A 17,050-nucleotide genomic window follows, 5' to 3' on the forward strand; every position below is an offset into this window, starting at 1 on the left:
CTTGAAGTTTACTCGTAATTAATTTTATTCCTTTCCCGGCAATTTAAATAAAAAGTAGCGTGTAGACGTAGAAGAGAAATAAATCTTTTTGCATGATCGAATATATTAAGCGATTCTGCCTCCTTGCCTGCTTATATATTTTTATTAATATTTATAAAGCATTAGCATATAATAGCATAAGTATATAGATATTAAAAAACGCAATCAAACAAAATTAGACAGTAAGTCACCCGCAAAAGGGCAATTTATACCGTTTATAAAAGTATTGAGGTAAATTATATCGTTGCACTTCCGCCTTGATTACCTGTTATAAGGCGACATCGATAACTCACGTGATATAAGTGAAAAAGAAAAAAATACCTAGAAAATATAATTAATAAAAAAAGGGTAATTCAAGTGTACGCAGGGTCGGTTTTATTTTCAATAAACATTGTACACCTTTATCGAAAGTCCGTTTTCGAGACCGAATAAATTTCAAAACCCATCGGCAGAAAACCGTTTAAGATTTTACAGATTTCCAAGCAGTAACGGCTTTGGCGGCTGAACAGATTGCATTGAACTACGTGGACAGAAACGGTGCGGATATCTCTTGCGCTACAATTCAATTCCAGTGAACGACTAATGACGATTATAATAAAATTTTATTCGGGCGACATTATTTTACGGACTCATAGTTTGCTTAGTGCCACAGGACCAGATTGCATTCGCAGAAGAATAAAAATGATATTACGTCAATGAAATTCGGAAATTTATACGTAACGTTGCTTTAGTTTAGAACGTCGTTAAATTTCCAGTGCAGTTATTAAAATTGAATGGTGCAAGATTATTTTATGTCAAACAGTTTGGGTTGATTTATTTATATTAAATCAAACAGAAGTTTTTTATTTTTATTCAATTAATTTATTTATTGACTTGACTTAAATTAACATAAACAATACTTTGTGTTTATTTTTTTATCAAATTTTTTAACATTCAGAGCACTTTATATATCCATGAAACTCTTAAATACACTCAAAATTATCAGCTTCAAAATTTCGATACGTTATGCAATGCTCTTAGAGAAGAATGGCGATCTATAAATTAAGAAATTATTAGTTCTCTTATTTTGAGTATTTTAAGGAGGATGGAAGCTGTTCGTAAACCTAAAGGGGGGACCAACCAAATACTAATTGGAAAAAATGTTGCATTTAACATTTACTTTCGAAATGTTCGAAAAAAAAACAATCTTTAAATATTTAGTCTCTGATGTAATAAGTTAATTTAACCAGAGCTAACTGATTATAAATAAATTTATTTAGTTTATGAATTTTAACATTAAATTCAGTATTCATATATACTCAAAACCTGTAATATAATTACAGATTTGCAATCAAATTATCAGTGACATATATGATTTTTCATATGTTTCATATTAAATGTTTTAGCTAAAGATAATTATGTAGTGAATAACAAATTATATATTTTTGGAAAGCTTGTTTACTTTTGATATTTTATCAGCAAATTCAATTAAAGATATCCTATATTTGCCCATTCGCAATAAAGTTTAAATATAAATAATAAAATTTAACTGGAAATATCCTCATTTCAAATTTATAATATATGCAAGAAAATCCATGTAATTGTAGATAAATAAATCAATAGTAGGACAATAAAATCGTATCTATAGGTTGGTGCGTTTGTATGTAATGACATTAAAGTGTTTTTATATTTAATTGTGCCTCCTTTATTATTTATATATTATTATATTATATTTTATTTATGCCTTTTAAAAGCATTTAATAGACCAGTGACAGTTTCAAATAAAAAATATAGTAGTATGTAAATGAAACTAATATTTATCTCAGACAGTACACACAGCAAATAAACACAAACCATTACCAATAATGAAAAGAAGGGCTCATCGTTCTTATTTAATAGTGCAATCAGGCGTTCCACGTCTTTATTCTTGCTCTTTATTCAAAAACCGAATGATCCCGCGTAATCGTTTTTGAATGGGCCCAGAAATTTAAGTATCATCATATTGGACGATTAGTGAAGCAGTAAAAAATAACTGAATCGCAAAATAACGTCCTTTAGTAAAAGAACCAATAGAGAATATTGGATTTTTGTGCGGTGAGATAAGAAATGCCACTTTATAAGGATTTCTTTCCATTTTTCAGCGTTATGTAGCTATTTTTTTTGCTCGGTGATAAATAAATACCTCCCAAATCAATACTACAAAACACAGTTCCTTCGAAAAATGTTTTATGTTTAGACGTGGTTGTTTTCAAATGCATTACTTCTACAAGCCAATTCGTACGGAGCTTTTAAATAACAATTTTGTTTTATTTTCAATTTTAGACAATGATTTTGGCCCTGGGATTGTATTAATGGCAGGGTCTCAAAATAAAATCATTAAATGTGGCGTTCCATTTAATGTTCCCCTCGATTCCAAGTCCAATCGGGGTTATGGTGCCCCTAACTACAAGCAATGACTTGGGACCTCGATTACTTAGAAGCCGTTTGTTTGAATTTGAGCACCGAGGATAATTTATATTATACGATACGATTTGATGATGACGTCGCAACTATTAACCTTACATTTATTATTAGTCATAACTGACTCATTGTTTGTTTAAAGGTAGAAATTAATTACTTAATTATTATAAACTTAGTTGAAGTCGTAACAGTAAGTTTTTACCAGTCTCGTTTTATGAATGGAATAAAACGCGATATTAAATATCATAAAATGGTGAATTTTTAATACTGCATTCATTGTTAAATCATAAGCTGCCATAGAAAACCTACTTCATCTCGTATAAAAGTAAGTGTATATAAAATATGGTATAAAAGATAAAATTTTTAAATTTTAAAACGATAATATCTTTAGAGGTTTAAGTAGAACTTATTAATGTAATATTTTATTTAATCACACCACCATTACACTTCTATTATGCTCCTACTTTAAAAGTTACATTAAAATTTCGATTGGCCGCTTAACCATAAAAACTAAGTTGCCTGTCCCAAATTGAGTTTGTATTAATATTTTGGCTCATTTCTGGAAATCGGTAGCAAACAAATGAAGTTTGCGTAGTCTGATTTCAGCTGCCGCAGTATTTCGCCCAAATATGCTTCACTACCTGTTGCGAGTTACACAAGAAATATTGCTTACGACCGACGGGCCTCATTAGCTTAATTAACACGAATTGAAAATATAGTACATGTCTCATTAAAAAGAAGAACCTCGACGAATTTAACAACATCTGTAATTGCACACGCCGAATAAAACATTCGGATGATTTAGAAAGGGCGTAGGATGTTTCATTAAATTTTATCCTCCGGTTTTCTTTATCTGCCACATAAAATTTTTAATAAGATAATTCCAGTAAAAACTGCCGGACATCAACCTGTTGTGTCATCGCGAAAATACCCGGATATTTATTAGGGTGGCTTAACTCGTAAGTATATTTCATATATAACGCGTTTTTTCCTTAATGAAGACATTTATTGCGTCACATAATAAACAGGTCTTTCATATTGGGATGTTTATACATTAATTTGAGCGCCGGACAATGGCTGGCTGGCTAGTTTTGATGCCAGACATGTATGAGGGACTCGACACCGAGAGCGACATAAAACCGGTGATAAATAACCGACATGTCGCCTCGGTGTGTGTATGCCATGGTATATACCATCACCTTTTTACTGCAATATAGCTGATTATTTTGTTATAAATTTTTATTGCATAGGTTCTAATTATATAAAAATCGTTGTCAAAATCACATTTATTGATCTCAGTTTTTGAACAAGGAGAAATATGGTAAATTAAGTTTGAAACAAATATTGATATTTAGGTACATATTGTTTAGAAAGAAAACATGACCGTTTTTTCAATCGAATAAAACGTTTTGACTGAAATCAAAACATTCTTGGTAACTTAAATAAACTTATTATATTTTTTTAATATTAATAATTTATATTATTAACTAACGATTTATTGTACGAAAAAAGATAGATATATTTTATTTAAGAAAATACATGACATTGAAGAAATTAACGAACCACCTATAAATTTGTAAATAAATTTTTCTATTTAAATAAATAGTACATTGTTTGTATTAACTTTGAAACACCCTAATTGTGATTTTTAAAAAGAATGTAAACGTTTTTAAAAGATTTTTTGTTTTTTTATTATTTAAAATATACCGAAGTTGTACTAATTTGCCATAGGTAAATTAGTATAACATTTTTCTTTTAATTTTTGCTGTCAATATGCAACGGCAATCTAGAAATTTAACTCGAGATGAGTATGCCCAAGTGGTTGTTTTAGAGGAAGAAGGTTGGAGTTTCTGCAGAATAGCTGAAAGGTTTGGTGTATCCCATGCATCCATTTCTCATACGTTACAACGATACATGGATACTGGTGTTCATACTAGAAGATTAGGTGATGGTAGAAATCGTGCTACAACTCCTGTTCAAGGTGTGACTTTAACTATGAGATAACCGTTGTGACTTCAAGAAGTTTATTGTCTCAGTTAGAAAATGTAGAAGGGTCAATAAGTATTGAAAATATACAACAACGACAACGAGAAGATCATTTGCAACACTGTGTTCCTGCTCGAGGTCCGACCTCAACGTAACTTCGTAAATACCACCTTATTTGGTGAAGTATCAATTATGATATGGGGAGGCATGTCTTTAATAGTACGTACCGGCTTGGTGGTGATAAATAATGGGAACCTTAATTCTGAGCATTACATTTTGGACATTCTAGAAGAACATTATGCTATATGTCTCTTTTATAGGTCTAAATTTTTTACTAATGCATGATCACATAACCTAACCTAACCCATACTCATGCTGTTCAAAATTATCTTGCAGACGTTGGGATTAATGCTATGGCCTAGCCAGCTCGGGACCGTTCTAACGCCCGAATAACTTAGAGGATGTGGATCGTATTCTACTCGAAATTTGGAAGAATTTGGACCAAAATGAAATTCGAATCCAGATTTTGAGTATGAACAGAATATGTGAGACTTTCATTCGTAATAGAGGTGGAAATACTCCATACTATGTTTAAATTTTGTTAATTTTTATTTTTCGAAGAAAACAATATTTTTTAAGATTTTTTATAATAATTGTAAAAAAGCTATTTTAAAAAATATACAAATGTTCCCTTTTTCAGAAAATATTAGTAATAAACAATTATTATTTGTGTGGTGCGCTAATTTCTTCGAACAATGTATGTTCTAATATTTATTTTTAATTCTTAGTTATTAAATACAATACGTTATATAGATAAATAGTACTGTATAAAATTCCTATTTTTATACAATTCTTGGAAGCTTTTAGCACCATTCCGTGATCTTATTGTGTGTATTATCCACTACTATAGAACGGTACGTGTCCGCAGTCTTCGGACTATGTCAAGAGGTCCGTTGTTGCGCCCGCAATGATTTATCTCCGCTCTTCGCCGTCAAGTTAGCGGTTATTGGTGTCATATCCTCGGATAATGGACCATTCACCGGCTGATCCGTGGCGGCCACGTCGATGCGGCCGTTTCCTTTTTGTGGGCGTTCGAAGCGTCGCGGGGCGTCGTATTTCGATGGGCCGCACGAGAATATAAAAGTCGAAATTTTCAACTTTATTAAAGGGATCGGCGCAGGAAGTCGTCCATCTCTGGGCGTCGCGGTAATTAGTTTGGAGTTTTAAATTTCGACCGGATCCGGTTCGGTTTTATTACCTTTCAGTCTTCATAAAATTTTCAGCCCTAATCCCGACGAAGCGGCTTCACCGAAGAGATATTACACTTTCGAGTATTATGCTTCTAGATATGTCCTAGATCTAATCTAGTTTATCTTCGAGTTTTATGTCCGGCAGAGCCGGATGTATACGGTTCAACAAACTCAAATTTTCTAATAAACACTTATATAAATATCTATTTTATTCTTAAAAATTATCATTTCTTGATTATTTTGTACTTCAAAATATTTTTGGAAGATTTAATCATGGGACGATATAGAGATACAGAACGTGTTAAAAATATACATTTAGTATAACTTACATTAGTAAGTTTAATTATAATTATAATATATATTACAGAAAATAATTACTTCATAAGCTTTAAATATAAACAAAAATATTACTTTTCTTTAGTTTTTAATAGGTCCTGAAGTGTAGACAAATAAAGAAGTTGTTAAAAATTAAATGAGTCTAAAATTATTAACTCAACAGTAAAATTAATTATAATATTTATCACGGAATATATTTGTTTTATTTCAAAAATTACCATTTCTTTATTGTATCATGTTGCAGAACATTTTCATAAAACTTAAACATAAAAAAGAAAAGTTACTTTATTTTATTTAAAATATGGCGAATGCGCAGCGTACAAAGAATATAGAAGTTGTTAATAACTGAATGAGTTTAAAATTGTTTAATCATCAGTAAGTATAATTATAATTATAAAATATATTATGGAGAATATCTATTTTTTTCTTAAAATTATCATTTCTTGTTTATTTCGTGTTGTAAGAGGAATAAAAAATTTAAAAATTTAATGAGTTTATAATAATATTTTTTACAGAATTTTTTTACTTATTTTCACATCAATAAGTTTTGTTACATTTACATATATGTTATATTTTTATTTAGATAAAAATAAAATATTATTATACAATAATATATAGAGTAGCGGTCATTTTTATGACTTTTTATTTAATGTTAACTGTTAAAATAATATTAAGACATTATTGATGTTTTTTCCATTTTATAGCAACTTTTGTTGATTTTTGAGAGGGATTTTTAATCTTTAAGTCGGCGTTATTTAACATTGAAACATTTTATAATATTCTTTTTGTTTTATAATTTTCCGAATATATGATAAGTCTATATTCCTTGAAGCATCTTGAATTGCTGTGATGAGTTCATTTAAATTTGTAAAATTATTTTTTCAATATATAAAAGCAAATTTTTGTTAAATACATCGCTGCACATAAATCAGGAGGCCCCCTTCTCCAGAAGAATTAAAGGATCTCTCCATGGAATAATTAAACCACCATGTTTCACTGAGTATATAACAAACTTTGTTGTGTCTGTAGGATGATTAACATAAGAATAATATTCATTTTTAAATTTAGACTCGCCACTTTTACATTTTAAGTAGAAACCACAGTTTTTCTTGTAGGTCTGAGTTCAAACGAACGCCCATCAACTAGCCATCTTCTCACAGTCCTTGAACTAATTTCAGCAAGTCCCATTTTCTCCAGGTTGGCTTTAATTTCAGTTGTCGATAAGATTGGATTGCGTTTTGACATTTATATTATTCAGTTATCAATTTTCTTTAAAATTTTTCGTATCCGGATAATTATTTTCAAAATCATCGCATGGTCAGGTTCTCTAAATTTTTTAATAATACGGAAAACGTTTGACTTATTTTGCCATCTCTTCTTGTGTCTCTCCGTTTTGAATTATAATTTTACTTATAGTTTCACTTATATCGTTAGTAAATTCATAGAGAACAATGAAAGTACTGCTTGTATTAAAGAAAATAAAGTAAATGACAATTCTAAAAAATATTCCATTATTCTGTTTCATCATAAGAGTAAGTCACTTGTTTGTGCTAAGGTTAAAACAAACAATAATTTTCCGAAAGGTCAGTTTTTTAGTTCAGCGACCCCGTATTTGAAAATAGCAGAAAACTTTATGCGAGTGGGGTGCAGGTCGCAACAACAGAGTTAAATATGAATTAGTGTGACACTAACGAGGCGAACTTTCAGATGCATTTTTTATGTTACGTGTCAGCTACAGTGAGGGACATTAATACCGCATAAAAAAAAGTGTAAATAAAGCATTTATCATTATGTAATGGGCGACTTTATGAAGTGACCTCCGCGTAGAAGGCGGAGGTAATTTATAATAAAAGAGCAGGTTTCATGCATTATATCCAACAATAGTCTCGGCATTGCTAATCCCCGGGTCTCTGTACATTGTCGCAATATCGCATACTTAAGCCACGGCGAAACGCGCAAAGGGCACACACACACAACGGATAGAGGTCGGCTAAGTGAACAAAGCTCTTTGGCAGTGATAAAGTGACGGGAATTGTCGGTTTAGTTTGGCCCACTCGAAAAATGCGGACGCGTTAATCGGAAAATAATTGAAGGCTTTACACAGGGTCTAATTGAGCTTTTTTAGCTGGAGTTTCTCCCATTGACTTATTAATGGCTATGCTTGAAAATTATGTCATTAGGCACATAAAAACGTAGTTTATGGAAGTTTACCATTGTTTCTGATATATAAAACGATTTTTTTAGAACAATACTTAGTTTTCCTTCTAATGCGTTTTATATCATAACAGTTAGTTTAATTGAAGGAAATATACTTTTGCAGACAAGTTTGAAAAACTTACCTTTTTTAACAAAAGATTGGGAAGATTTATTATATTTATCACAATCATTAATATTTTATTATAATATTTTATTTATTATTATTAACATACAGTAAACTAAAAAAGAAAATAATTGGATATAAAGAATATTTAAAATAACCATTTGTTATTTTGATTTTAAACAATATCTTTAAAAATTATAAGTCAAATTAGATGCACTAGGCAGAAAAATGGAGAAATCAAAGAAGAAACTCATTAACTCAAATGTACTCGTTTGTTGTATTATTGTACATGTTTGTTGTATTATATTATAAAGAATAGCTTTAAGATAAATTAGAGACAATTCAATGTGAGAGAAAACGCATGAAGCTGATATTTAACCAAATAGAGTGGACTAGGAAAATGTCCTTATAATAAACCCATTTTTTTTATTGTATAAAATAACTTCGTAAAGTAAATACGGGGTATTTACCAGTTTTTTATCTACCTATTTATTAGGTACTTTGCATACTAATTGAAACCAGTAAAATAAATATTTCAATTAAAACTTTACTTTTAGAATATTTTATGATTATTAATTATGAAACACAAATAAAATTACAAAAAATCGTCTTCGTTTATTTATATTAAATATATTAATTAAATGCTAAAATAAACTTCAGACTGTCACTTCACCTTTCCATAAAAAAACGATACTGTTACTTTTTCAAAGGGTAACTTTTAATTATCAACACCATAAAGCTCCGGAGTTTTCATAAATATAATATTATCAGTCTCATAAACGGAACTGAAAGGTAATTAATTTAAAAAGTTGCAGTAATAAAATTCAAAAATGTTCCTAAACAAAAATTTTAACGAGATTTATAGGGCAAAAAACGCAAAACAAATACAAATCCCACTTGCAAATAGAACGGGCCTGATAAACCCCTTGTGTGTTAAATGAAAAAAGGGTAGATAGGCAAATTGAAATATATATTATTTTTTTGTCCGGCACATATTGTGGTTGTTCACCCCAAGTTCCCGCGCTGTAATACGTTCAAATTATAAATCAAGTTAATTCCTTTTTTCATAAAACAATAAAAATGGCAGGGCAGGGAGAGTGCCGAAACCATTGTGTTTTGATAAAAAATAATCCGAATAATGTGGCCTTTATTTATGAACTATGTATGTTTTTGCGTGTATGGATGTTTTTAATTTTGTGCCATATAGTGTCGCTTTATGCAAGTTTAACTAGATAGAACAAATATTACTATGAGTTAATAGATCTTTTCTTACAAGTAAACTTTATAATTAGTTTGATGTCATTAGGAATTCAGGGTATCTATCACAATCCAAGTTTGTTCAGTTTTTTTTATACAGTTCAAAGTTGTTATGCATTACATGTTGCAAAAAAGTAAAAAATATGAAAAATTAATTAAACACTTTAATTAATTTTTAACTTGACGAAGTTTTGAAAAAATCTCCTTCCACCATCCAGTCTCATCGTAGAGTAAAATTCAGCTAGTTCAGGTTAATTAAAAGGCTAACTACTTACCAAATACCATTGTTCTCTGTACAGGGGATCAGGAAACGTGACCGTTGCCGCCCTATATCTGGGCTGTCCGTGGATGGGGGCGCCGGGCGCCGTGGCGCCTATGTACTGCGTGAACGGCGACACTGACGGCCGGAGGACGTAGTCGCGCTTCCTCCGCTTCTTCTCGTGCTGCTGCTGGGCCCAGTGCACCTGAAACGCGACAGATAACCTCCGTTATCGCACACGACGTCTTTTGTAGACGGCGGGCGCTCCGTGAGAGCGAACGCCGTGAATTTAAATCGGTAATTTAATTCGGGACGGGCGACAGATTCAATTTGTTCAAGAGAGAGAGAGCTCGTTTAAAATAAATTAAATTAAAAAGCACGCACCCGGCGCATGGTGGGAATGTTTAAAAATGGGGGTGATGGGGGTTCATTAATCTGAGGTGCCAAAAAAACCACCTACGGAATGAATTTACTTAAGGCGGCCAAAAAGCGAGAAACTTTTAATACAGACGTATCCCAAAAAAATATTACGTTTACAACAAACGGAGGCGTAATTATTTAATTGGGTCATTATTTTACATAAAACAATTACGTTTTCAATATGCGGCTGACACAAAATTAAGTAGAGAGCAATGTTAAATTAATATATCGTCCTTTTCCATTGCATTTATATTTGGACTGAAATGTATGTAAATTAGAAAATGATGGATATCACTGAATTTTAGAAATTAAAAAATTTAAAAATGATGAATGGATTGGTCAGCGATTTTAATTCAATTGTGCACAAAATTTTATGATTTAATTAAAAAAGTTCATATACAAATGGATTTATGAATAAATACATGACTTTGATATATTACAATACGAATTATTCAGTTTTAAAAGTAACTACATATTATAATTTCATATTTAGTTTTTTAATTATTATTAAAGCTCTCATTTTATAATTGAAATAGATGTTTCAAAATGCAATAAAATCCAGATTAAATTATCTGATTTTTAATAGAGACGGTCACATAAATATTAATTTTTTTGCTATAAATTGCATGTTCAATATTATTGACGGTTTTAGATCATATATAAAATAAAGTACTTAAAATATTGGGTATACAGGATGTTCCAAATTGGTACGAGTACTTTTTATCAATTAGAAAAAAAAAAAATACTACACACACATTTTTACTTTGTTGTATTTGTTTATTTGTAGGATATTTCATAAAAGGATTTAAAATAAAATAATGAATAATGAAATAAATCATTCAAATATATTTATGTTTTCTATTCACACAATATTGCGCACAAAATATATCTAATGTAAGTTTGAAATCCAACAAAAGTAATGTTGATACTATTTTGTTCAGTTCTAAAACGAAAATAATTTAATATTGAAAAATCCAATCAAAAAATGATTATAATAATTTCGATAGTATACAGTAATGTAAATGTTATTTTTAAAAACTTACATATCAATATTTACAGTGCGTATTGAAATATATAACGGTTTTTTCATTTTTTCAAAGCTACCAATTATAACTATGTTCGTATTTGGGACACCCTGTATGTTATCGTTTCCCCGATAATATGCAAAATATATCTGATTTTATTTTATGATTCCTATTCCAGGAATAAGCCGTCGTAAAAATTAATCATTATCTACGAACAGAGTAAAATATAAATTTTACACCTCTGTCATAACTAAGCCTCCAGAGGCATCCATAAAAGCGACTTATAATAGGTCATTGGAAAATTCGTTTAGTATTTGTGTAATGGTTCTTTTGAAAAGTTATAAACATTAACAGTTTTAAAAGGGCAAGCGCTTTCCAACCGCTACGGTTGTCTCATATAAACGATTTATGTAATAGACGAGCTCTAAAACCGCCTATACGGTTTGTGTATAAAACAAAACTAAAATTTTATATAAAACGATTTACTCCATATACGTAACTTGATGTTCCTTTTATCCTTATTTATTTAAAACCCTTAATGTTTCCTTTATGAATATATCAAATTTAAATCACTATCGATTATCATAAAACAACTAATATAAATAATTTGTCCCTAATTAAACTAGTAAAAATAATATTTTTTATCCAAGGATAATACACTAAAATAAAAAATAATATACCAGCAAATATTTGAGTATACCGTTATTCACACCACGTATATCGAGTTAATAAAAGCAATCACCGTACGGTTGTTTAATTTAAGCCTGTAATAAAAATATTCATATTTCAGTGTTCGTGTCTAGACGAAAGAATTTTATGCAAAATAAAATGGCGATCCATAAAAATAAAAAGAGGACTTTATAGCCAAACTCGTTTTTTTTTCAACCGTGGCAAATAGAACGAGTATTCAATAAACATGAAAAAATATCAGCGTTATAAGATGATAAATAAACGTACAAATAAGTTGTGTGATGCAAAGCGTAAAATATGAAATATCGTCAAAGTAAAAAGGAACGCTATCAGGAATATCCAAGGGAAAACCCTTGCGTACAGGTTTAACACGGTTTGCGGGTTGCTCTTTCCATAAAAGAAGGCCATTTTTCCACTTTACGACTATTATAAGAAGGTCCAAACCAACTTTTTATTTCATGTCTAAGGTATAAAAGCATTAACCCGGCTTCACTGTAACTTTGATATTATGTGTAAAAATAAATTGTTAGTCGCACAATGTAACTACTGGTTTTATGATTATACGACATGTCTACAGTGTTCCTAAATGTCGACATTTTATATTAGTTTCAAAGTCACTAATTAAAGTTTCTATTAGTATTACTAACACAAAGCTTTTAAATAATGAATGTGAAATTCAATTCAAGTTCTGCCAAGCTAATAGGGGATTGTATTGTACATATATTATATAATCTGTGGGAGTGGGAGTAATGAACAATCCTATAATTTTATATTAAATCCTAGTAAGTATTAGTTGGATATAATTCGTGAGTCACTGAAATTCAATACCGGTCATTTTTAAATATCAACTCTTTGAAGCCAGAACCACTAATCAGAATTACAAAGCTGTTTGTTTTGTATGTTTTGTTTATTGTTGAGTTATTCAGGGTTATAATACAAAAACTAGATTTATGTATTTAGTATAAAACACTAAACACGGAGTGGAACAAATGCTTGTTCATGTTTTTCAAAATCAATCTCGATTAATGTTGTTTATTTATAGCTAATTTTGGAAATTGTTAAAGTACAATATTTGCGCATTGAAGCACACCAAAATAATTTGTGTTTACATTTGGGAATTTCATTACTGGTAATTAGTGATATGCTTTTGCTGAATATGACATTTAGGAAATAATGCTATTTTCGATCAGCGGTCATAAATTCGAATTATATGTTATAATGTCAAATGAGTTTTAAGCAATTAAAACATTCATATTTTAATTTAATACGTTGTATAATCATGGACGCACTGCTGTACTGCATTTAAATATTTCAAATAGAATTTTAATTAAATACAATTTGCTATTATTACTGCCCAAAGTGACACAGCTATTTTAATTATTTATGTCAAGAATGACGAATAAGATAATATAATTTGTGTAATATGTACTTTAACGGGAGCAGATAATCGATGGATCATTTGGACGAAAATTGCAACATTAAAACATAAATTGTAATTACATTTTGTGTTCTTTTATTTGTGGTTATAAAAAATTTATTATTTAATGCATCTGGTATGGTGGTTAATATTAATGTTGAATAATTATTACTAAAATATTGATCAGCATTAATGTATTCAATATATAATTAATAATGAATATGTATGTGCGAATATACTCGTAATTAATTAATGTGTGGCAAATAAAAAAGGAAACCCTTAAATGATTGTAAAATATGAATTTTGTAATATAGTGGAACTTTTAATTCAATCCTAATTGAGTCAAAGAAATTTAGAAAATTTATATATTGAGAGAAAATTGATATTAGAAAATACTTGAAATATTATATATCATAGAGAAATGAAAATGGAACGTATCCTTTCATATCATATCATTTTATTCAGAATTTATTCTTTAGTAGTATACATGTATACATAATTAAAATTTGAAGTCAATCAGAAAACGTATTGTCAGTTTTTTGTTCTCTTTTCTAATTATAACAACATATTATTTAATAAGTAAACATTAATATTAAATCACTTCAATTAGATGTTGGTATATTTAATAATTGTTGATAGTGATGTGATGTGGTTGCGAACACAAAATATAAATATTATGCCTTGGTAGGTGCAGTCTCCTGATCTCAATTTTATTGAGAACTTTAGGATCATGTGGACAAGCCTATAAGGTATACAATACATTCACATGTAAATGAATTCTTCAAGAACTCATGTGCTTCAGGCTAGGAAAAATGCAAATATGGTTTATATTAACAAATTGGCTGCTAGGTTAGTTTATGTTACACTGTAATATCAGAAAGGGTTATTAGACAAAATATTAAGAAGTAAAAATCAAAATGATTAAAAACAAGTTACCCATTTTATAACCACCTCAAAATTAATTGTTATTATATACTTTTTTGAGAAAAATATGATATGATATAAATATGATTTTTTATACAGTAGTAAAGAATAAAGACAAGTAAATTATATATTATACGTATACTGTGATATTGCATTCTTAAATTATTTTAATTATTAAAAAGTTGATATAATTATGACCATTACTGCATGTGTAAACATTTTTGAATATTTTACACAAACTTTCTACTACAAAAAAAGATAATAAAAAATTATATTTAAATTAAATTTAAAATCATCAAAAATAAAAATTGTTACAATAAACTGCTTCCCAATTTTTTAAGATATTTTGAAAAAAGAATTTATTAACATTTAAATTGGTAAAATGATTAAAAAGTATACCAGCAGAAACTTTTTAACATCATAATTGTTGGTAATACACACATTTTAATTGGCCGATGGAACTGAAAATATTTTATAAAAGGTCTTCTCTACTGTTCTATAAACCCTTAATTGTCAGTTATGCGAATTACCCTGTACGTACATTAAAAATATGATCAACTAAAACTAAAAAGTATACAATTAGTCACTGGCTTTGTAGTTGTTATGTTGCACGAATTAAATCGCAAATTCGTGAAAATGTATAATTCCTGAAAATGTATGAATTTATGTGTGTGCGTTCCTTTTGATCATCCATATGAGCGTTAATTCGTGGCACGTTAAGTAGATTGTGGCACAAAGTGCATCACTTTGACGCAGTATTTGAAACAACAACAAATAACCCCATAAAAATAGATGTCCCAATAAAGGCTTTCCGGAATGATTCCCCAAACAAGCCGTTATAATTGCATTCTGCTGTGATATAAACCAATTTCCCTCCGCTATCTTGACAAATAATGACGCGGGACGAGCGGCAACAACAACGGGTTGAAACGTCCCCGTTTGTCCTGCCAAGTAGCGATCGTTTTTATTGTCCTGAAAACGACGTTGATCGTTCCTCACGATAGCAAAATAACGCAAGTCGGGAGATTAACACAAAATATAAAAAAAACTTTCAGGACAGCGGTGAAATATACTGCAGGGGGCGATGAGTTATAGTGACGTTTTAATGTACACTTTTAATCAGGAACGTATTATTTTAATATATGTTTAAGGGACTTTTAATTTTATTAAATCCTTGAGCACATTCATTTTTCAAACGGGGTCCTGGTTTAGTTTTAATTATCGTCCAAGCCTGGTTTCATTTTGCATAGTACATTTCACTGTTACATTAATTATTACATCCATCGTTTCGTGGTGAAAAGTTCTTTAATTATTCAAACGAGTTGTGGAATTAAACTTTTCCAAATTTTTGACAAGCCAAGTCAGAAAAGTGTACAAAATATTTCAGACTCGATGATCGATCCTTGCGAATCCGTGAATCCAAACGGATATCCCCCGAATAAATCAGTGGCATTTCGATTACAATTGGAAACTCCCAACTATGTCCCCGGGGGAAGTGATTTCATACTCATCACTAAATACAAAAGCATCACGTCAACACGCTGTTTACGCCGCCGATGCTTATACAATTTTCAACATCCGACATACAAAATTATAGGCGCTGAAAAGTAATCGGAAAATGTTTTATATAAATCAAAAGCAGACAACTTTTCAATATGCATTTGTTTGCATGTTACTCGTTAATATCCGGACTATCTCACAGTTGTCCGGATATTTCAGTTTAATGAAAAATTTGCCTTACATTCCCTCACATTCACGTCTGTTTCACAAGATGATAAATTTTGGAATTAGACACAGTGATTGAAAATCAACTTCTTATGTCAAAACATTTTCAAATTAAAATTTCAGTTATTGAATTATACTTCGGAACAATATATCGGAAAACTATTATGTAAGGAGCAATTTTAAAATGGCAATACTTTTTGCCAGTGTCAGTGGTTTCGTGCCAGCACACCCGAACCACTAACATCAGATTTACTAAAGCAGATTGCTTGTTCTAGAATGGCCCAGTTTTCATATCGGACTGACTTATACGGGATCATAAAAATCTAATTTAAATTCAATTGAGGCATGCAATAGAAATTCCTTTTTGCTTTTAATAGCATTTAAATTTCTAGAATATGTAAACTCACGAAAACAACCCTATTGTTAAGTTTCCCACACATCATATTAATATCACATTACAAAACAATAATAATAATAATAAAAACAGTAAAAAGAATAATTCAAGTTATGATTGCTCGTTATGCAGCTCTAAAATTAATTTACAATTATCGTCCCATTCATTAATAATAGTCAAACAGTCGGCCAGTGATTAATGAGATATGTCTGAATTATACGTACAGATATCAATTACATTTCATGTCATAATTATTTTTTGAACAATAAGGAATAAAGAAATATAACATTTAAATGATGTGTCGACATAAATTATGGTTATGGTTATGTTTTGCTTAATTAACGAACATGTTGATTTTGGTGATTAAAATCTTTGCTAACCAATAAACGTGGACATTGTTTATCATTAAAAGTTAATTAACATAATAAATAACCACTGTCACTCGTGTATGTAAAAATTAATTAAACAATTGCACTTAATGACAAAACAGGCAGATGATCCTTAAAAAAATTTGTAGCGCCTTATAAATTTATTTGAGCAATAACCAGTAAAGCTTTTCAAAAATATTG

General features: G+C 29.8%; 1 protein-coding gene across 4 annotated transcripts in view; it reads right to left on the reverse strand.

The window, feature by feature from the left end:
• The window catches only part of LOC109600751 (furin-like protease 2), a 323,673-nt gene that overhangs the window by 39,437 nt on the left and 267,186 nt on the right, over nucleotides 1–17,050 (reverse strand). For all 4 annotated transcript variants that reach the window (XM_049965263.1, XM_049965262.1, XM_049965261.1 and 1 more), the window contains one exon: nucleotides 9,903–10,091. In XM_049965263.1, the coding sequence (XP_049821220.1) occupies nucleotides 9,903–10,091 (189 nt within the window). The remainder of the gene's footprint in view (nucleotides 1–9,902; nucleotides 10,092–17,050) is intronic.

The sequence above is a fragment of the Aethina tumida genome, chromosome 3 (assembly GCF_024364675.1).
Source record: "Aethina tumida isolate Nest 87 chromosome 3, icAetTumi1.1, whole genome shotgun sequence".
In the NCBI taxonomy this organism is placed as follows: Eukaryota; Metazoa; Arthropoda; class Insecta; order Coleoptera; family Nitidulidae; genus Aethina; species Aethina tumida.